Source organism: Atractosteus spatula, chromosome 5, assembly GCF_055471065.1.
Source record: "Atractosteus spatula isolate fAtrSpa1 chromosome 5, fAtrSpa1.hap1, whole genome shotgun sequence".
Taxonomy (NCBI): domain Eukaryota; kingdom Metazoa; phylum Chordata; class Actinopteri; order Semionotiformes; family Lepisosteidae; genus Atractosteus; species Atractosteus spatula.
The window spans coordinates 10,564,645-10,585,627 of NC_142710.1; the positions used below are offsets into that span (position 1 = coordinate 10,564,645).

Below are 20,983 nucleotides of genomic sequence, written 5' to 3' on the forward strand. Positions count from 1 at the left end.
TGGACAGACTGCAGTTTGTTCAGAGTAGATTTAGATACCCTAAATTTGTCTGTTGATAAGATTCTAACTGATAACTGGTTTGTTGTTCTGCTTGGTTCAGCTAATGTTGTCTTTGTATTGGCATGTTGCAACATCCGTGTGTACATCCCCTATACTGCTGCTTTCTTTCTTGTATAATACAATTGATTCTAAAAAAACACAAGACGCGCAAGGAAACACACGCTATCGCGTTTCCCTGGAAGGAGGGTCTCAGTCGTCATGTAGCCCGGCCATTGGTCCTCCGGCCTGTCGCTCAAACGGTTTCTCGGAGCAACGGCCAATCACGTTGTCCCAAGACTTGTCCCGCCCTCCGAGTCAATCACGGGAGGAGGGGCTGAGCTGCGACGTCACCTTCCGGAAGAAGACCACGTGTGTTTGTGCCGCCGCGTGAAGCCGGCGACCTCAGGCAGCGCGAATGAACCGGAAGTGCTTGTAAACTGAATTATTTCCTTATTCTAACTGAATCAATCCCCGTGAGAGAGTGCTCCAGCCGCACCAGAGTGAGGGAGACGCGGGCTGCTGCTCCGGGTAAGAGCTCCGTTAAGCCACTGGTGTGAGAAAGCATGTCTCTGTCGTGTTGTCTGCACTGCTGCGTGATCAGTCTGTCCCCTCCACTGCGTGGGGCTCATCTCTGTGGACAGGAACCTCAGGCGTGCTGATAGCGCCCCGGTGAGCTAAAACATGTGTACACCCTGCCTACCTCGGGCTGGACACCCCACTCAGAGCGCTGTACAGGTCCTGGGGACCCCCTCCACCCCCACCAGTGTGCAGCCCCACCTGGATGAGGCTCCAGTCCTCTCACACACACCAGCTCTCAGTGGGGAGGAGAGCAGAGGGATGAAGCCAGCTCAGAGAGGGGGGTTATTAGGAGACCATGAGGGGTAAGGGCCAGGGGGACACTGGGGTTATACCCCTACACTTTTCGAGAAACACCCTGGGATTGTTCATGACCACAGAGAGTCAGGACCCCGGTTTTACGTCTCCTCTGAAGGACGGAGCCCTCTTACAGTCCAGTGTCCCCGTCAGTGTCCAGCCCTAGTCTTTTATAGCTCACCATCACTGTACTGGGGCATCAGGACCCACACAGAGCGCAGGGAGAGAGCGCCCCCTGCTGGCCCCACTCACCCCTCTCCCAGGAGTCTCCCCTCCAGGTACTGGCCAGGCTCCCCCTGCTGGGCTCCAGTGGGCTGGGAGCTGGGTGAGAGCGCCCCCTGCTGGCCCCACTCACACCTCTCCCAGGAGTCTCCCCTCCAGGTACTGGCCAGGCTCCCCCTGCTGGGCTCCAGTGGGCTGGGAGCTGGGTGAGAGCGCCCCCTGCTGGGCTCCAGTGGGCTGGGAGCTGGGTGAGAGCGCCCCCTGCTGGCCCCACTCACACCTCTCCCAGGAGTCTCCCCTCCAGGTACTGGCCAGGCTCCCTCTGTAAAACCCGGAGCGGATCGGACTCTGGGGGCGCGATACAGACCTGTAAAACCCGGAACGGATCGGACTCTGGGGGTGCGATGTAGATCTGTAAAACCCGGAGCGGATCAGACTCTGGGGGCGCGATGTAGATCTGTAAAACCCGGAGCGGATCAGACTCTGGGGGAGCGATACAGAGCTGTAAAACCCGGAGCGGATCGGACTCTGGGGGAGCGATACAGACCTGTAAAACCCGGAACGGATCGGACTCTGGGGGTGCGATGTAGATCTGTAAAACCCGGAGCGGATCAGACTCTGGGGGCGCGATGTAGATCTGTAAAACCCGGAACGGATCGGACTCTGGGGGTGCGATGTAGATCTGTAAAACCCGGAGCGGATCGGACTCTGGGGGCGCGATGTAGATCTGTAAAACCCGGAGCGGATCGGACTCTGGGGGCGCGATACAGACCTGTAAAACCCGGAGCGGATCGGACTCTGGGGGCGCGATACAGACCTGTAAAACCCGGAGCGGATCGGACTCTGGGGGAGCGATACAGACCTGTAAAACCCGGAGCGGATCGGACTCTGGGGACGCGATACAGACCTGTAAAACCCGGAGTGGATCAGACTCTGGGGGCGCAGTACAGACCGGTAAAACCCGGAGCGGATCAGACTCTGGGGGCGCGATGTAGATCTGTAAAACCCGGAGCGGATCGGACTCTGGGGGCGCGATACAGACCTGTAAAACCCGGAGCGGATCGGACTCTGGGGGCGCGATACAGACCTGTAAAACCCGGAGCGGATCGGACTCTGGGGGCGCGATGTAGATCTGTAAAACCCGGAGCGGATCAGACTCTGGGGGCGCGATACAGACCTGTAAAACCCGGAGCGGATCGGACTCTGGGGGAGCGATACAGACCTGTAAAACCCGGAGCGGATCGGACTCTGGGGGCGCGATACAGACCTGTAAAACCCGGAGCGGATCGGACTCTGGGGGCGCGATACAGACCTGTAAAACCCGGAGCGGATCGGACTCTGGGGACGCGATACAGACCTGTAAAACCCGGAGCGGATCGGACTCTGGGGGAGCGATACAGACCTGTAAAACCCGGAGCGGATCGGACTCTGGGGGCGCGATACAGACCTGTAAAACCCGGAGCGGATCGGACTCTGGGGGCGCGATACAGACCTGTAAAACCCGGAGCGGATCGGACTCCGTCTCTAACCCCCTCGTTCCATCTCCTCTTACAGCCCCTGGCACCGATGCGACTCGGACCCGCGCGGACCCTGCTGACCGCTGTGTCCGTCAGATCGTCCGCTCTGTGGCCGAGTAAAGTGACCGGCCCCTGCGTGCCGCCCCTCCGCCGCCGCCTCTGGGAAAGCGTCCCTCCTGCGTCTGTCCAGCCCACGCCTTCGCGGTTGCGCCCCTCGTCCACCTGGCCTTCCCCCTTCTCTTCCTCTTCCTCCTCTTTCACCACTTCCTCTTTGTCTTTCTTCACTTCCTGTTTCTCCACTTCCCCTTCCTGTTTCATCACTTCCTGTGTCTCCACTTCCACTTCCTGTTTCTCCACTTCCCCTTCCTGTCTCTCCACTTCCTCTTCCTGCGGCTCCCCCCCCCAGGCCGGGATGGACCTGGCGCAGGTGGTGGCGGCGCTGGAGGCGCTGGCCCCGCTGGCGCTGGCCGAGAGCTGGGACAACGTGGGCCTGCTGGTGGAGCCCAGCCCGCCGCGGGCGGTCCGCGTCGCGCTGCTGACCACCGACCTGACGCCGCCCGTGCTGGAGGAGGCCGAGGCGCGGGGGGCGGGGCTCGTGGTGGCCTACCACCCGCCCCTCTTCCGGCCCGTCCGGCGGCTCACCTGCTCCAGCTGGAAGGAGCGGCTGGCCGTGCGGGCGCTGGAGCTGGGCGTGGCCGTGTACTCGCCCCACACCGCGCTGGACTGCCTGGCCGGGGGCGTCAACGACTGGCTGTGTGCAGCACTGGGTACACCCCCCCGCTACTCTCCGCGCAGTGTTACTGTCCTGGAGTGTCCAGTCAGTGTGTCTGTATGAACCCCCCTCTCTCTCTCAGTGCAGTGTTAATGTACTGGAGTGTCCAGTCAGTGTGTGTGTATTAACCCCTCTCTCTCTCTCAGTGCAGTGTTAATGTACTGGAGTGTCCAGTCAGTGTGTGTGTATTAACCCCTCTCTCTCTCTCTCAGTGCAGTGTTAATGTACTGGAGTGTCCAGTCAGTGTGTGTGTATTAACCCCTCTCTCTCTCAGTGCAGTGTTACTGTCCTGGAGTGTCCAGTCAGTGTGTCTGTATTAACCCCTCTCTCTCTCTCAGTGCAGTGTTAATGTACTGGAGTGTCCAGTCAGTGTGTGTGTATTAACCCCTCTCTCTCTCAGTGCAGTGTTAATGTACTGGAGTGTCCAGTCAGTGTCTGTATTAACCCCTCTCTCTCTCAGTGCAGTGTTACTGTCCTGGAGTGTCCAGTCAGTGTGTCTGTATGAACCCCTCTCTCTCTCAGTGCAGTGTTAATGTACTGGAGTGTCCAGTCAGTGTCTGTATTAACCCCTCTCTCTCTCAGTGCAGTGTTAATGTACTGGAGTGTCCAGTCAGTGTCTGTATGAACCCCTCTCTCTCTCAGTGCAGTGTTACTGTCCTGGAGTGTCCAGTCAGTGTGTCTGTATGAACCCCTCTCTCTCTCAGTGCAGTGTTAATGTACTGGAGTGTCCAGTCAGTGTGTCTGTATTAACCCCTCTCTCTCTCTCAGTGCAGTGTTAATGTACTGGAGTGTCCAGTCAGTGTGTGTGTATTAACCCCTCTCTCTCTCAGTGCAGTGTTAATGTACTGGAGTGTCCAGTCAGTGTGTCTGTATGAACCCCTCTCTCTCTCAGTGCAGTGTTAATGTACTGGAGTGTCCAGTCAGTGTGTGTGTATTAACCCCTCTCTCTCTCAGTGCAGTGTTAATGTACTGGAGTGTCCAGTCAGTGTCTGTATTAACCCCTCTCTCTCTCAGTGCAGTGTTACTGTCCTGGAGTGTCCAGTCAGTGTGTCTGTATGAACCCCTCTCTCTCTCAGTGCAGTGTTAATGTACTGGAGTGTCCAGTCAGTGTGTCTGTATTAACCCCTCTCTCTCTCTCAGTGCAGTGTTAATGTACTGGAGTGTCCAGTCAGTGTGTGTGTATTAACCCCTCTCTCTCTCAGTGCAGTGTTAATGTACTGGAGTGTCCAGTCAGTGTGTCTGTATGAACCCCTCTCTCTCTCAGTGCAGTGTTAATGTGCTGGAGTGTCCAGTCATTGTATGTGTATTAACCCCTCTCTCAGTGCAGTGTTAATGTACTGGAGTGTCCAGTCAGTGTGTCTGTATTAACCCCTCTCTCTCTCTCAGTGCAGTGTTAATGTACTGGAGTGTCCAGTCAGTGTGTCTGTATTAACCCCTCTCTCTCTCTCAGTGCAGTGTTAATGTACTGGAGTGTCCAGTCAGTGTGTCTGTATGAACCCCTCTCTCTCTCAGTGCAGTGTTAATGTGCTGGAGTGTCCAGTCAGTGTATGTGTATTAACCCCTCTCTCTCTCAGTGCAGTGTTAATGTACTGGAGTGTCCAGTCAGTGTGTCTGTATTAACCCCTCTCTCTCTCTCAGTGCAGTGTTAATGTACTGGAGTGTCCAGTCAGTGTGTGTGTATTAACCCCTCTCTCTCTCAGTGCAATATTAATGTCCTGGAGTGTCCAGTCAGTGTGTGTGTATTAACCCCCCTCTCTCTCTCTCTCTCTCTCAGTGCAGTGTTAATGTGCTGGAGTGTCCAGTCAGTGTATGTGTATTAACCCCTCTCTCTCTCAGTGCAGTGTTAATGTACTGGAGTGTCCAGTCAGTGTGTCTGTATTAACCCCTCTCTCTCTCAGTGCAGTGTTAATGTACTGGAGTGTCCAGTCAGTGTGTCTGTATGAACCCCTCTCTCTCTCAGTGCAGTGTTAATGTACTGGAGTGTCCAGTCAGTGTGTCTGTATGAACCCCCCTCTCTCTCAGTGCAGTGTTAATGTACTGGAGTGTCCAGTCAGTGTGTGTATTAACCCCTCTCTCTCTCAGTGCAGTGTTAATGTACTGGAGTGTCCAGTCAGTGTGTGTGTATTAACCCCCCTCTCTCTCCCCTTCAGGCAGTGGCAGTGTGAGTGTATTGACTCAGGCAGAGAGCAGTGCCCCAGTGGGTCAGAGGTTAGAGTTCAGAGTGGACAGTTCTGATGACCTGACCTCCGTCCTGCGTGGTCTTGATGACATCCAGGGCGTGTCTTACCAATATCACTCCTCCAGGTACGCCATCTCCTCCCCTCTCTGCCGTCTGTCTCTGCTCAGGACCCTGTCAGCGTCACTGACTCTCTGCCTGTGTCCAGAGGTGACAGGGGGGACGTGACCAGTGTCAGTGTGAGCTGCCCACCCTCCGCGCTGACCCCTGCAGTCCAGCTGCTGTCCAGTTACAGCGCAGCCTACGGCACCCTGACAATACTGCAGAGCAAGAAGGTATCTATCCCCCTTCCTCTCTCAGTGCAGTGTTAATGTACTGGAGTGTCCAGTCAGTGTGTGTGTATTAACCCCTCTCTCTCTCTCAGTGCAGTGTTAATGTACTGGAGTGTCCAGTCAGTGTGTGTATTAACCCCTCTCTCTCTCAGTGCAGTGTTAATGTACTGGAGTGTCCAGTCAGTGTGTGTGTGTATTAACCCCTCTCTCTCTCAGTGCAGTGTTAATGTACTGGAGTGTCCAGTCAGTGTGTCTGTATGAACCCCTCTCTCTCTCAGTGCAGTGTTAATGTACTGGAGTGTCCAGTCAGTGTGTCTGTATTAACCCCTCTCTCTCTCAGTGCAGTGTTAATGTACTGGAGTGTCCAGTCAGTGTGTGTGTATTAACCCCTCTCTCTCAGTGCAGTGTTAATGTACTGGAGTGTCCAGTCAGTGTGTGTGTATTAACCCCTCTCTCTCTCAGTGCAGTGTTAATGTACTGGAGTGTCCAGTCAGTGTGTGTGTATTAACCCCTCTCTCTCTCTCAGTGCAGTGTTAATGTACTGGAGTGTCCAGTCAGTCTGTGTGTATTAACCCCTCTCTCTCTCAGTGCAGTGTTAATGTACTGGAGTGTCCAGTCAGTGTGTGTGTATTAACCCCTCTCTCTCAGTGCAGTGTTAATGTACTGGAGTGTCCAGTCAGTGTGTCTGTATTAACCCCTCTCTCTCTCAGTGCAGTGTTAATGTACTGGAGTGTCCAGTCAGTGTGTGTATTAACCCCTCTCTCTCTCAGTGCAGTGTTAATGTACTGGAGTGTCCAGTCAGTGTATGTGTATGTATGTGTATTAACCCCCCTCTCTCTCAGTGCAGTGTTAATGTACTGGAGTGTCCAGTCAGTGTGTCTGTATTAACCCCTCTCTCTCAGTGCAGTGTTAATGTACTGGAGTGTCCAGTCAGTGTATGTGTATGTATGTGTATTAACTCCCCTCTCTCTCAGTGCAGTGTTAATGTACTGGAGTGTCCAGTCAGTGTGTCTGTATTAACCCCTCTCTCTCTCAGTGCAGTGTTAATGTACTGGAGTGTCCAGTCAGTGTGTGGGTATTAACCCCTCTCTCTCTCAGTGCAGTGTTAATGTACTGGAGTGTCCAGTCAGTGTGTCTGTATTAACCCCTCTCTCTCTCAGTGCAGTGTTAATGTACTGGAGTGTCCAGTCAGTGTGTGGGTATTAACCCCTCTCTCTCTCAGTGCAGTGTTAATGTACTGGAGTGTCCAGTCAGTGTGTGTGTATGAACCCCTCTCTCTCAGTGCAGTGTTAATGTACTGGAGTGTCCAGTCAGTGTGTGTGTATTAACCCCTCTCTCTCTCAGTGCAGTGTTAATGTACTGGAGTGTCCAGTCAGTGTGTGTGTATGAACCCCTCTCTCTCTCAGTGCAGTGTTAATGTACTGGAGTGTCCAGTCAGTGTGTGTGTATTAACCCCTCTCTCTCTCAGTGCAGTGTTAATGTACTGGAGTGTCCAGTCAGTGTGTGTGTATTAACCCCTCTCTCTCTCAGTGCAGTGTTAATGTACTGGAGTGTCCAGTCAGTGTGTGTGTATGAACCCCTCTCTCTCTCAGTGCAGTGTTCATGTACTGGAGTGTGTGTATTAACCCCTCTCTCTCTCAGCCTCCTCTCCCAGGCTGTGGTCAGGGCCGGGTCAGTGTGCTGGATGACCCAATCCCAGTGTCGATGGCTGTGCAGCGGATCAAGTCCTACCTGGGTCTCGCCCACGTCAGGCTGGCGCTGGGGGCGCAGTGCACTCTGGGTAAGGCGGCAGTCGTTGGCGTGTCTCCGGCTCGTGTCCGAGGAGCGCCCCCTCCTGGGCCGGCTGAGACTTTCTCTGTCTCTGTCAATTTCAATTCAGGGTGCTCCCTCTCTCTCACTGCAGTGTCAGTGTCCAGTCTGTGTGTGTGTGTAGTGACCCCCCTCTCTCTCTCTCAGTGCAGTGTCAGTGTCCAGTCTGTCTGTGTGTGTGTGTAGTGACCCCTCTCTCTCAGTGCAGTGTCAGTGTCCAGTCTGTGTGTGTGTGTAGTGACCCCTCTCTCTCTCTCAGTGCAGTGTCAGTGTCCAGTGTCCAGTGTGTGGTGACCTCTCTCTCTCAGTGCAGTGTCAGTGTCCAGTCTGTGTGTGTGTAGTGACCCCTCTCTCTCTCTCAGTGCAGTGTCAGTGTCCAGTCTGTGTGTGTGTGGTGACCCCTCTCTCTCTCAGTGCAGTGTCAGTGTCCAGTGTCCAGTGTGTGGTGACCTCTCTCTCTCTCAGTGCAGTGTCAGTGTCCAGTCTGTGTGTGTGTGGTGACCCCTCTCTCTCTCTCAGTGCGGTGTCAGTGTCCAGTCTGTGTGTGTGTGTGTGTAGTGACCCCTCTCTCTCTCAGTGCAGTGTCAGTGTCCAGTGTCCAGTGTGTAGTGACCTCTCTCTCTCTCACTGCAGTGTCAGTGTCCAGTCTGTGTGTGTGTGTAGTGACCCCTCTCTCTCTCAGTGCAGTGTCAGTGTCCAGTCTGTGTGTGTGTGTGTGTGTGTGTGTGTGTGTGTAGTGACCCCTCTCTCTCTCTCAGTGCAGTGTCAGTGTCCAGTGTCCAGTGTGTGGTGACCCCTCTCTCTCTCTCAGTGCAGTGTCAGTGTCCAGTGTCCAGTGTGTGGTGACCCCTCTCTCTCTCTCAGTGCGGTGTCAGTGTCCAGTCTGTGTGTGTGTGTGTAGTGACCCCTCTCTCTCTCTCAGTGCAGTGTCAGTGTCCAGTGTCCAGTGTGTGGTGACCCCTCTCTCTCTCTCTCTCTCTCTCTCCCCCTCAGACTCGACGGTTCGGGCGGTGGCTGTGTGTGCTGGTTCTGGAGGCTCAGTTCTGAAGGGTGTGAAGGCCGACCTGTACCTCACGGGTGAGCGCGCCGTCTTCCTCTGTATTGATCGCCTCATTACCTGATCAGCAGTATGGAGCGCTTACAGGTTCATTGATCGGTGCACAGTTTAGGCCTGGTGATGATTCCACATTTGCTGGGTACTGATCACTTGCATCGGTAAGTGTTCTAATCAGCTCTATTGATGAGAGTATGGAATATAATGATAAGTTTATAAATGAATATTACAGACCAGCGTGTTGACCAGCTGTGTTAATGAGTGTATTGATTATCTAAACGGCTGTATTGATTAGAATACTGATTTGGTACGGGAATGATTGTACACTTCCTGGTTACTGATCATTTGCTTTGATTAGAGTTCTAATCGCCTGTACCGATGAGACTGATTATTTTGTATAAATGAGGATTACAGACCAGCCTATTGACCAGCTGTGTTGATGAGTGTATTGATTAGCTAATCAGCTGTATTGATGAGAATACGGACTATCTTGATCAGTTTGTGATTGAGGAACGTGGAACAGCACGCTGATCGGTTCTTGATGAGTGTATTGATTGTCTGTTCAGCTCTAATGATGAGAATATTGATTATATTGATGGGTTTATCAGTGGTCAGTTCGTGAGCCCGCTGACCGGTGTCCTGACCCTGCTGTCCAACAGGGGAGATGTCCCACCACGATGTCCTGGACGCCGTCGCCGCGGGGACAAGCGTGGTGCTGTGCGAGCACACCAACACGGAGCGCGGGTTCCTGTCTGTGCTGCGGGACCGCCTGTCCGCGCGGCTGGGCCCGGGGGTGACTGTGCTCGTGTCTGAGAGGGACGCCGACCCGCTACGGGTGGTCTGACCGGCCGGGCCTCGATCAGCTGTCTGTACTGATCATTAAAGTGGAGCTGAGGCTCCTGTCACACAGGCTGGGTCACTCACTCATTTACTGACGGGCCGTGTGTCTGAGGGGCCGTGTCTCTGTGTCTCTGTGTCTCTGTGTCTCTGTGTGTCTGTGTGTCTGAGTGTCTGAGTGTCTGAGTCTCCGAGGGGCCGTGTGTCTGTGTGTCTGTGTGTCTGTGTGTCTGTGTGTCTGAGGGCCGTGTGTCTGTGTGTCTGTGTGTCTGTGTGTCTGAGGGCCGTGTGTCTGTGTGTCTGTGTGTCTGTGTGTCTGAGGGGCTGTGTGTCTGAGGGGCTGTGTGTCTGAGGGGCTGTGTGTCTGAGTGTCTGAGTGTCTGAGTGTCTGAGTGTCTGAGTGTCTGAGGGGCCGTGTGTCTGAGGGGCCGTGTGTCTGAGGGGCCGTGTGTCTGAGTGTCTGAGTGTCTGTGTGTCTGAGGGGCCGTGTGTCTGTGTGTCTGTGTGTCTGTGTGTCTGAGTGTCTGAGTGTCTGTGTGTCTGTGTGTCTGAGTGTCTGAGGGGCCGTGTGTCTGAGTGTCTGAGGGGCCGTGTGTCTGAGTGTCTGAGTGTCTGAGTGTCTGTGTGTCTGTGTGTCTGAGGGGCCGTGTGTCTGAGGGGCCGTGTGTCTGAGGGGCCGTGTGTCTGAGTGTCTGAGTGTCTGAGTGTCTGAGTGTCTGAGTGTCTGAGGGGCCGTGTGTCTGAGTGTCTGAGTGTCTGAGTGTCTGAGTGTCTGAGTGTCTGTGTGTCTGTGTGTCTGTGTGTCTGAGGGGCCGTGTGTCTGAGGGGCCGTGTGTCTGAGTGTCTGAGTGTCTGAGGGGCCGTGTGTCTGTGTGTCTGTGTGTCTGAGTGTCTGAGGGGCCGTGTGTCTGAGGGGCCGTGTGTCTGAGTGTCTGAGTGTCTGAGTGTCTGAGGGGCCGTGTGTCTGAGTGTCTGAGTGTCTGAGTGTCTGTGGGTCTGAGGGTCTGAGTGTCTGAGGGGCCGTGTGTCTGTGTGTCCGAGTGTCTGTGTGTCCGAGGGGCCGTGTGTCTGTGTGTCCGAGGGGCCGTGTGTCTGTGTGTCCGAGTGTCCGAGTGTCCGAGTGTCCGTGTGTCCGAGTGTCTGAGGGGCCGTGTGTCCGTGTGTCTGTGTGTCTGAGTGTCTGAGTGTCTGAGGGGCCGTGTGTCCGTGTGTCTGAGGGGCCGTGTGTCTGAGGGGCCGTGTGTCCGAGTGTCCGAGGGGCCGTGTGTCCGAGGGGCCGTGTGTCTGTGTGTCTGAGTGTCTGAGGGGCCGTGTGTCTGTGTGTCTGTGTGTCTGAGTGTCTGAGGGGCCGTGTGTCTGAGTGTCTGAGGGGCCGTGTGTCCGTGTGTCTGAGGGGCCGTGTGTCTGAGTGTCCATGTGTCCGAGTGTCCGAGGGGCCGTGTGTCCGAGGGGCCGTGTGTCTGTGTGTCTGTGTGTCTGTGTGTCTGAGTGTCTGAGTGTCTGAGGGGCCGTGTGTCCGAGTGTCCGAGTGTCCGAGTGTCCGAGGGGCCGTGTGTCCGTGTGTCCGAGTGTCCGAGGGACCGTGTGTCCGTGTGTGTGAGGGGCCGTGTGTCTGAGGGTCTGTGTGTCTGTGTGTGTGAGGGGCCGTGTGTCTGTGTGTCTGAGGGTCTGAGGGTCTGTGTGTCTGAGGGGCCGTGTGTCTGTGTGTCTGAGTGTCTAAGTGTCTAAGTGTCTGAGTGTCTGAGGGGCTGTGTGTCTGTGTGTCTGAGTGTCTGAGTGTCTGAGGGGCCGTGTGTCTCAGTGTCTGAGTGTCTGAGGGGCCGTCTGTCTGAGTGTCTGTGTGTCTGAGGGGCCGTGTGTCTGTGTGTCTGACGAGCTGTGTGGCCCCCCTCACACAAAACACATCAACACGAAGCCCTGGGTTTTATCAGAGTTTTATTAGTAGAAACGAGTCCCAGATGCAGACAGACATGAGGTGTGTCTATCAGTGACAAAACCGCCGCAATCCTACCCTTCAGCCTGGTCCAAGTGGGGCACTTCATCGTCTCACCTGAGGAGGGCACTGCTGAGCCCCACAACCAGCTCCTCACACTCACTCACACACTCATCATTCATTCATTCATTCATTCATTCTTGCATCACCCTACATATATACACCCTGTTGACGGGCTGGAGGGAGGTACCCCCCTGTCCACACCGTCGACACCCCTGTACATATTTACACCCTCCGTTACCCCCACAGCCCTCCGGGGGGCAGGCTGGGACACCCAGGCCTCCTTCTCCGCACCCCTCCCCCTCGGAATCCGGGACGGACACGCTGAGCCGTTCTGATCATGTCCGGAGGGGGGGGGGGGGGGGGGGGGGCGTTGGTTGGGGAGTCCGACTTCCCCAGCTAGGAGCACTGGGAGTCACTCCTGATTGGCTGGGACTCGGAAGCCATGCAGAGAGTCTCTCTTCTGATTGGCTGACTCAGGAGCCACGCCGAGTGTCTCTCTTCTGATTGGCTGGGACTTGGGAGCCACACAGAGTGTCTCTCTTCTGATTGGCTATCTCAGGACCCACGTAGAGAGTCTCTGCTGATTGGCTGGGACTCTGGAGCCACGCAGCGAGTCTCTCTTCTGATTGGCTGGGACTCAGGAGCCGCGCAGAGAGTCTTTCTACTGATTGGCTGACTCGGGAGCCACGCAGGGAGTCTCTCCTGATTGGCTGGTTAGGAGAGCTGATCTGCACAGCCCTGCTACAAACCAGCAATCACAGAAACAAAACCTTTCAAAGAGAACATGCCCAGAAAAAAGAAAACAGTTCAACAAGACTCAAAAGCCAAGACGAGTCTAAAACAACAGGAGGGACAGAGACAGACCCACACAGAGAGAGAGAGAGAGACAGGATATCCTAGAGAATCAGACAGGGTGTCCTTAGTCCCAGCCATTGTCCTTGATCATGTGAGACACCTCTATGATGAACTTCCCCTCCTTGTACTTCTGACTGGACTCGTAGGCCTGTTCCTGTACAGACACATAAAGAGACAGGTCTGTCATCTCACACAGCCCTGTTCCTGTACAGACACACACAGAGACAGGACTGTCATCTCACACAGCCCTGTTCCTGTACAGACACACACAGAGACAGGACTGTCATCTCACACAGCCCTGTTCCTGTACAGACACACACAGAGACAGGACTGTCATCTCACACAGCCCTGTTCCTGTACAGACACACACAGAGACAGGACTGTCATCTCTCACAGCCCTGTTCCTGTACAGACACACACAGAGACAGGACTGTCATCTCACACAGCCCTGTTCCTGTACAGACACACACAGAGACAGGACTGTCATGTCTCACAGTTCCTGTACGTACACACACACAGAGAGATAGGACTGTCATCTCACACAGCCCTGTTCCTGTACAGACACACACAGAGAGACAGGACTGTCATCTCTCACAGCCCTGTTCCTGTACAGACACACACAGAGACAGGACATGACCGATATTGAGACATGACCGATATTATACCCATCGGTCATGCTAACAAAGCACCTTGAATTGAATTGAGAGACACAGGAGTCAGAGTCACACTGAGACAGAGACAGAGACAGAGACAGACAGAGACCCCACTGAGAGAGAGAGTGACACAGGAGTCAGAGTCACACTGAGAGAGAGAAAGACAGGTCAGAGTCACACTGAGACAGCGAGACACAGGGGTCAGAGTCACACTGAGACAGAGAGAGAGACAGGGGTCAGAGTCACACTGAGAGAGAGAGAATATGTCATTGTTGTAAATGTCTGTAATATGTCTGTAGATTTTATATTAATTTTATTTTTTGTTTTGTTTCATGTGATTGCATTATTTTATTTGCTTTGGCAACACTGATTGTACCCATCGGTCATGCTAATAAAGCACCTTGAATTGAACTGAATTGACAGGACTGTCATCTCTCACATCACAGTTCCTGTACAGACTCACATATTTCCAGCCCAGTGTTGTGTTGCAGTTCTCACAGTAGATATCAGCCACAGCGTGAAGCCCAGTCAACAGCAACCTCTGCTCCGCAGCACCACAGCCCACATTCACACTGAGAGACAGAAGAGTCACAGTAATTAACTCCACTACACTAACACTACTGAGAGAGAGAGGGGTTAATACACACACACTGACTGGACACTCCACTACACTAACACTACTGAGAGAGAGAGGGGTTAATACAGACACACTGACTGGACACTCCAGCACAGTAACACTGCACTGAGAGAGAGAGGGGTTCATACACACACACTGACTGGACACTCCAGTACATTAACACTGCACTGAGAGAGAGAGGGGTTAATACAGACACACTGGACACTCCAGTACATTAACACTGCACTGAGAGAGAGAGGGGTTAATACAGACACACTGACTGGACACTCCAGTACATGAACACTGCACTGAGAGAGAGAGGGGTTAATACACACACACTGACTGGACACTCCAGTACACTAACACTACTGAGAGAGAGAGGGGTTAATACAGACACACTGACTGGACACTCCATTACATTTACACTGCACTGAGAGAGAGAGGGGTTAATACAGACACACTGACTGGACACTCCAGTACATTAACACTGCACTGAGAGAGAGAGGGGTTAATACAGACACACTGACTGGACACTCCAGTACATTAACACTGCACTGAGAGAGAGAGGGGGGTTAATACAGACACACTGCCTGGACACTCCAGTATATGAACACTGCACTGAGAGAGAGAGAGGGGTTAATACACACACACTGCCTGGACACTCCAGTATATGAACACTGCACTGAGAGAGAGAGGGGGGTTAATACAGACACACTGACTGGACACTCCAGTACATTAAAACTGCACTGAGAGAGAGAGAGAGAGGGGTTGATACAGACACACTGGACACTACAGACATACTGACTGGATGCTACTGTACAATAACATTGCACTGAGTGATACTTACACAGAATTGAACAAATAAGCTCTTCCTTGACTTCCTTGGAAAGACTACAAAACAAAAAAAAATATCAGTTAATAACAGTCCAGTCAGTCCAGTCCAGCCTGGAGAGTCTCAGACTGCTCTGTCAGTGTCACTGGAGTCTGATTATAATACCAGTTCAGAACTGATCCAGCTCCCAGTCCAGCCTGGAGAGTCTCAGACTGCTCTGTCAGTGTCAGTGGAGTCTGATTATAATCCCAGTTCAGAACTAATCCAGCTCCCAGTCCAGTCAGCCCAGTCCAGCCTGGAGAGTCTCAGACTGCTCTGTCAGTGTCAGTGGAGTCTGATTATAATCCCAGTTCATCACTAATCCAGCTCCCAGTCCAGTCAGTCCAGTCTAGCCTGGAGAGTCTCAGACTGCTCTGTCAGTGTCAGTGGAGTCTGATTATAATCCCAGTTCAGAACTAATCCAGCTCCCAGTCCAGTCAGCCCAGTCCAGCCTGGAGAGTCTCAGACTGCTCTGTCAGTGTCAGTGGAGTCTGATTATAATCCCAGTTCAGAACTAATCCAGCTCCCAGTCCAGTCAGCCCAGTCCAGCCTGGAGAGTCTCAGACTGCTCTGTCAGTGTCAGTGGAGTCTGATTATAATTCCAGTTCAGAACTCATCCAGCTCCCAGTCCAGTCAGTCCAGTCCAGGCTGGAGAGTCTCAGACTGCTCTGTCAGTGTCAGTGGAGTCTGATTATAATCCCAGTTCAGAACTAATCCAGCTCCCAGTCCAGTCAGTCAGTCCAGCCTGGAGAGTCTCAGACTGCTCTGTCAGTGTCAGTGGAGTCTGATTATAATCCCAGTTCAGAACTAATCCAGCTCCCAGTCCAGTTAGTCCAGTCCAGCCTGGAGAGTCTCAGACTGCTCTGTCAGTGTCAGTGGAGACTGATTATAATCCCAGTTCAGAACTCATCCAGCTCCCAGTCCAGTCAGCCCAGCCCAGGTGTTACCTTGGAGATGAGCTCGTCGTGGTTGGCCAGGTGTGCTCGACAGTGCACGCAGCTGTATCGGCGGTGGCAGGTGTCCAGGTAGGCCTGGAAGGTCTTGGGTTTGGTTAGCTTCACCATGTCCGCCACTCCCAGCACCGCCCCCTGCAGGGTTTAGGACACATTACTGCACCGAGGGGAAACTGCAGCAGCGCACACACAGACCCTGACTCGAGGCTGTCCTGTCCGGGGGGTGGGGGACCCCAGAATCGCCCAGCCTGGCTGCCCTCATGGCTCTGTCATCTGCACCCCTCTCAGGCTCTCCTTTGACTCCGATGTGAAAACAGTACCTGAGACACGCTTCCTCCAGTGAGGTCAAGCGCAGTGTTCGAATCCAGACCGAATAAATGCAGTGATCTTCTCTCTCTTATCCTACTCTGCCCTCCTGCACGGGGTCATGCGACTGCACGATCGTCATGCCGCAGGCCCGTCGCTAGGGGCGGACTCACTGTTTCAAATTTATATTCAATTCCACTGTGTCGGCCAGATACCATGTCTGCGTGAGGAATCTGTCATCTCACAGCCCCCAGCTCGCTCTCCAGAGACACACACACACACACACACAGGGAGAGAGGAGCTGGGGGGTCAGAGCGCAGGGTCAGCCATATATACAGCACCCCTGGAGGAGCTGGGGTTCAGGGGCCTCGCTCAGGGGCCCCAACGGAGGAAGAGGAACATCAGGAGGAAGAGCTGAGGCTGCTGCTGGGAGAGGTGTGAGTGGGGCCAGCAGGGGGCGCTCTCACCCAGCTCCCAGCCCACTGGAGCCCAGCAGGGGGCGCTCTCACCCAGCTCCCAGCCCACTGGAGCCCAGCAGGGGGAGCCTGGCCAGTACCTGGAGGGGAGACTCCTGGGAGAGGTGTGAGTGGGGCCAGCAGGGGGCGCTCTCTCACCCAGCTCCCAGCCCACTGGAGCCCAGCAGGGGGCGCTCTCACCCAGCTCCCAGCCCACTGGAGCCCAGCAGGGGGCGCTCTCACCCAGCTCCCAGCCCACTGGAGCCCAGCAGGGGGAGCCTGGCCAGTACCTGGAGGGGAGACTCCTGGGAGAGGGGTGAGTGGGGCCAGCAGGGGGCGCTCTCTCCCTGCGCTCTGTGTGGGTCCTGATGCCCCAGTACAGTGATGGTGAGCTATAAAAGACTAGGGCTGGACACTGACGGGGACACTGGACTGTAAGAGGGCTCCGTCCTTCAGAGGAGACGTAAAACCGGGGTCCTGACTCTCTGTGGTCATGAACAATCCCAGGGTGTTTCTCGAAAAGTGTAGGGGTATAACCCCAGTGTCCCCCTGGCCCTTACCCCTCATGGCCTCCTAATAACCCCCCTCTCTGAACTGGCTTCATCCCTCTGCTCTCCTCCCCACTGAGAGCTGGTGTGTGTGAGAGGACTGGAGCCTCATCCAGGTGGGGCTGCACACTGGTGGGGGTGGAGGGGGTCCCCAGGACCTGTACAGCGCTTTGAGTGGGGTGTCCAGAAAAGCACTATATAAGTGTCAGCAATTATTATTCTTTTTTGTTTCGGTTTCCATACGAGTGCGTCTACTCTTATAAGACATACGGTAAACTGAACCCAGGCTCTGATATTAGGAAACATACAGTAGTTAGGCAGGCCTTGGCAGAATATGGCCACAGCTGTACCGACTCAAACCTAGATATTATTATTATTTTAGGTATGTTGGTTTTTAACTGTGTGGGAAGAAGATATTTTTTGTTTTAAATGGCTGAAACTGTTTTGTCTCGGCAGGTTTGTGATGGAAACAGGCAGGTATTCCACTGTCACTGATGGTAGTGTGAACACAACACTGTCCTCCAGACACTCACAGAGCTTGTGTGTGTGCGTCTGTCCTGTGATGGACCGGTGTCCTGTCCAGGGTGTGTGTGTGTGTGTGTCCTGTGAAAGACTGGTGTCCTGTCCAGGGTGTGTGTGTGTGTCCTGTGATGGACTGGTGTCCTGTCCAGTGTGTGTGTGTGTGAGTGTGTGTGTGTGTGTGTCCTGTGATAGACTGGTGTCCTGTCCAGTGTGTGTGTGTGTGTGTGTGTGTGTGTGTGTGTGTGTCCTGTGATAGACTGGTGTCCTGTCCAGTGTGTGTGTGTGTGTGTGTGTGTCCTGTGATAGACTGGTGTCCTGTCCAGTGTGTGTGTGTGTGAGTGTGTGTGTGTGTGTGTGTGTGTCCTGTGATAGACTGGTGTCCTGTCCAGTGTGTGTGTGTGTGTGTGTGTGTGTGTGTGTGTCCTGTGATAGACTGGTGTCCTGTCCAGTGTGTGTGTGTGTGTGTGTGTGTGTGTCCTGTGATAGACTGGTGTCCTGTCCAGTGTGTGTGTGTGTGTGTGTGTCCTGTGATAGACTGGTGTCCTGTCCAGTGTGTGTGTGTGTGTGTGTGTGTGTGTGTCCTGTGATAGACTGGTGTCCTGTCCAGTGTGTGTGTCTCACACAGAATCCTGTCCCGTGGACCTGCCTACCTCTGTGACCACACTCCCCGTCCTCCGACCCGAACCCTCGCCTCCGCCTCACGGTACCGGGCCCAGCCCTCCGCTCAGCACGACAGAGCCCCCCGAACCGCTCACCTCTGCCGTGGGGAGCCCACGCCGCGGTCACCCGAGCCCGAACCGAAGGCGGAAGGAAGAGAGCTGTTGTGTGTGTGTGCGTTTTGTTTGGGGGGAAAAAAAAGCAGAAGTCCTTCCAGTCGGCGCAAGCCGGGTTCGAGGGGGCGAGACAGGGGGCGCCTGACGCAGCAGCCCGACCACCGGAGCAAGTCACCCGACTTGCAAACGCGCGGTCCGGTCCGGTCCGGTTCGGTTCGGCGGGTCCGGATAGGACGATCAAGCCCTCAACGCGTCCCTGCACACGGGAAGACAGCGGGGTTCCGCCCGGGTTCGTCCCGGTGCTCGGAAAGCGGCAGCAGCAGGAGAAACAGTGTATTCGCCCCCGGGAAGCTGGGTCTCCTCGGCTCTTGTTGATGTTTTGATCGCGCAAAGCCACCTCGGCCCCCCTGTTTACAGCCCGGCCGCTCGCTACGTCATCGCCCTCCACCAGCGCGGCCCCGGCCAATCACAGCCCGGGCTCAGGAAAGCGGCCCGGCCAATCGGAGGGCGATGCGCCCGAAAGGACTCAGGCTATTGGATGGGAGTGGGGAAGGGGGGAGGGGGCTCTCCCTGAGTCGGCCAATCAGAGGACGCGACACTGCGCAGGTCCACCCGGGGTGAGACGAGCGCTCCGATTGGCTGGCGAGCGCAGACCGGGGGCTGTTGACACAGGAGCTGCTCCGCGGCGTTATCAGGGCTCCGGCAGCGCCGGGCGTGATCCGATAAGAGCTGTGTGTTTTTTTTTAACACAAACCCGGCTTCGAGCAGGACTTTGAACCCGCCTGTTTAAAAATACAGCGGCTCCGCCCGGGTCGGCGAGGGGGACCGCCTGATATGAGGCGGCAAAGCGAGCTGTTGTGTTATTGTGTGGAGGAGCTGTTCCTTTTTATAATTGTGTGATGTTGGCATGCCCAGAGGGACACTGGTCAGGACAGAGAGAGTGGTCTCCTGACCAGTGTCTCTGTCCTGACCAGTGTCCATCTGAGCCCACAGTCCCTCTGGCTTCTAACCGCTCGGTCCAGCTCAGGGTCACAGCGGAGCAGGCGCTCCTATCCCAGCAAGCAACAGGCACACACACACACACTGTACATAGGCACAAGCACACACACATAGACACACACTGTACATAGGCACAAGCACACACACAGACACACACTGTACATAGGCACAAGCAGACACACATAGACACACACTGTACATAGGCACGAGCACACACACATAGACACACACTGTACATAGGCACAAGCACACACACATAGACACACACTGTACATAGGCACAAGCACACACACAGACACACACTGTACATAGGCACAAGCAGACACACATAGACACACACTGTACATAGGCACGAGCACACACACATAGACACACACTGTACATAGGCACAAGCACACACACATAGACACACACTGTACATAGGCACAAGCACACACACAGACACACACTGTACATAGGCACAAGCAGACACACATAGACACACACTGTACATAGGCACGAGCACACACACATAGACACACACTGTACATAGGCACAAGCACACACACAGACACACACTGTACATAGGCACAAGCAGACACACATAGACACACACTGTACATAGGCACGAGCACACACACATAGACACACACTGTACATAGACACACACTGTACATAGGCACAAGCACACACAAACACACACACACACTGTACATAGGCACAAGCACACACAGAGCTCAGCTTGCTTTCTTCGTCACAGAAAGACGGGCGCACTGAGATGCGCGTTGGCACGTCTGCTCCGATACCTAGACAATAAGGAAACACCCCCAAAACATCAACACCCCCTCTCGGGAAACCCCCACCAGGCCGCGCCAGGGGAGTTCAGGAAGCCCGCGGAGACGGGGGCAGGTGTTCCCGGACTCCCAGCGGACCCCCAGGGCTGCGGGCGCGGTGTGGCTGGATCGCCCCTGGACTTCCGGGGCGGCGCTGGTGGGATCTTCACAGTGAGCTGTACGTGTCGTCACGAATCAGTTTGTCTCAGTACTTTATCCACACATGTAAACGGTTTTAATACCGCCCCCTCTGTTCACGCCTTTAAAGTACAATTCCTTTTTTATTTCAGTTCTATCTAAAGGGTCAAACGGCGAGACCTACGATAAAAAAATATCTAAAAAGTATCATGTTTAGTGTTTTACAGTCGTGAATTCCTCTGGCTGTGAAGGGTCTGTTTCTGTATCCGTTTCCTTACTCTGTCTCCTTTTTTGTATTTCTGGTGTTGAAATAAAAACTCATTTAAGAAAAATACCGTCACGCACACGGCCAGTATTACAGTGTCCCTCTCCTGACCAGTGTCCCTATTAATTATTAAATTATAAAATCCCGTTCGTATTATATTTTCTTTTCTTGTTTAAAAAAAAAACAGAATTTGCTTCCGTGTTCCGCACCGCACTCTGACCCACAGACCCCCGCCGTCACCGTGGCCAACACTGAACACACTGAACACACAAGAACACAGAGCACGGCCCCGTGGGAGTGGCTGCTTTCCCGAGAAACCCTCACGACCAGCCCCGTCTGACACAGAGCCGCCCCCCCCGGGGACCAGCCCGGCGACCGGCGGGAGGAGAGGAGCAAACACACCAGACCGACAGCGTTTCTTCTGAGCTCGTGTGGAAAGTTGTCAGCTCGCCGGGCGGACGGTCATACTGCTCTCCGCAAACTGAGAGTAAGACACTTCACGCTTCCGCGATATCACCAGGATAGGATTATCAATCCGACAGGTGATAATCTGAGCAGTACATAATCTGCTACAGTCCCAGTACAGTACA

General features: G+C 54.3%; 2 protein-coding genes across 2 annotated transcripts; one reads left to right on the top strand and one right to left on the bottom strand.

Moving 5' to 3' along the window:
* The first annotated feature begins 428 nt into the window (after positions 1-428).
* On the top strand, positions 429-9,704 carry nif3l1 (NIF3 NGG1 interacting factor 3-like 1 (S. cerevisiae)). The gene is made up of 7 exons (XM_088915322.1): positions 429-567; positions 2,689-3,418; positions 5,574-5,727; positions 5,808-5,934; positions 7,573-7,711; positions 8,734-8,817; positions 9,454-9,704. The coding sequence occupies exons 2-7, from the start codon at positions 2,701-2,703 to the stop codon at positions 9,636-9,638; spliced, it is 1,407 nt and encodes a 468-aa protein (XP_088771448.1). The 5' UTR covers positions 429-567; positions 2,689-2,700; the 3' UTR covers positions 9,639-9,704.
* Positions 9,705-12,193: 2,489 nt separating this feature from the next.
* Positions 12,194-18,631, bottom strand: ypel3 (yippee-like 3). Its single transcript, XM_088915330.1, has 5 exons — positions 18,162-18,631; positions 15,570-15,710; positions 14,599-14,642; positions 13,599-13,707; positions 12,194-12,636 (listed from the first exon to the last, which is right to left on the bottom strand). The coding sequence occupies exons 2-5, from the start codon at positions 15,684-15,686 to the stop codon at positions 12,547-12,549; spliced, it is 360 nt and encodes a 119-aa protein (XP_088771456.1). The 5' UTR covers positions 15,687-15,710; positions 18,162-18,631; the 3' UTR covers positions 12,194-12,546.
* Between the last annotated feature and the right edge of the window lie 2,352 nt (positions 18,632-20,983).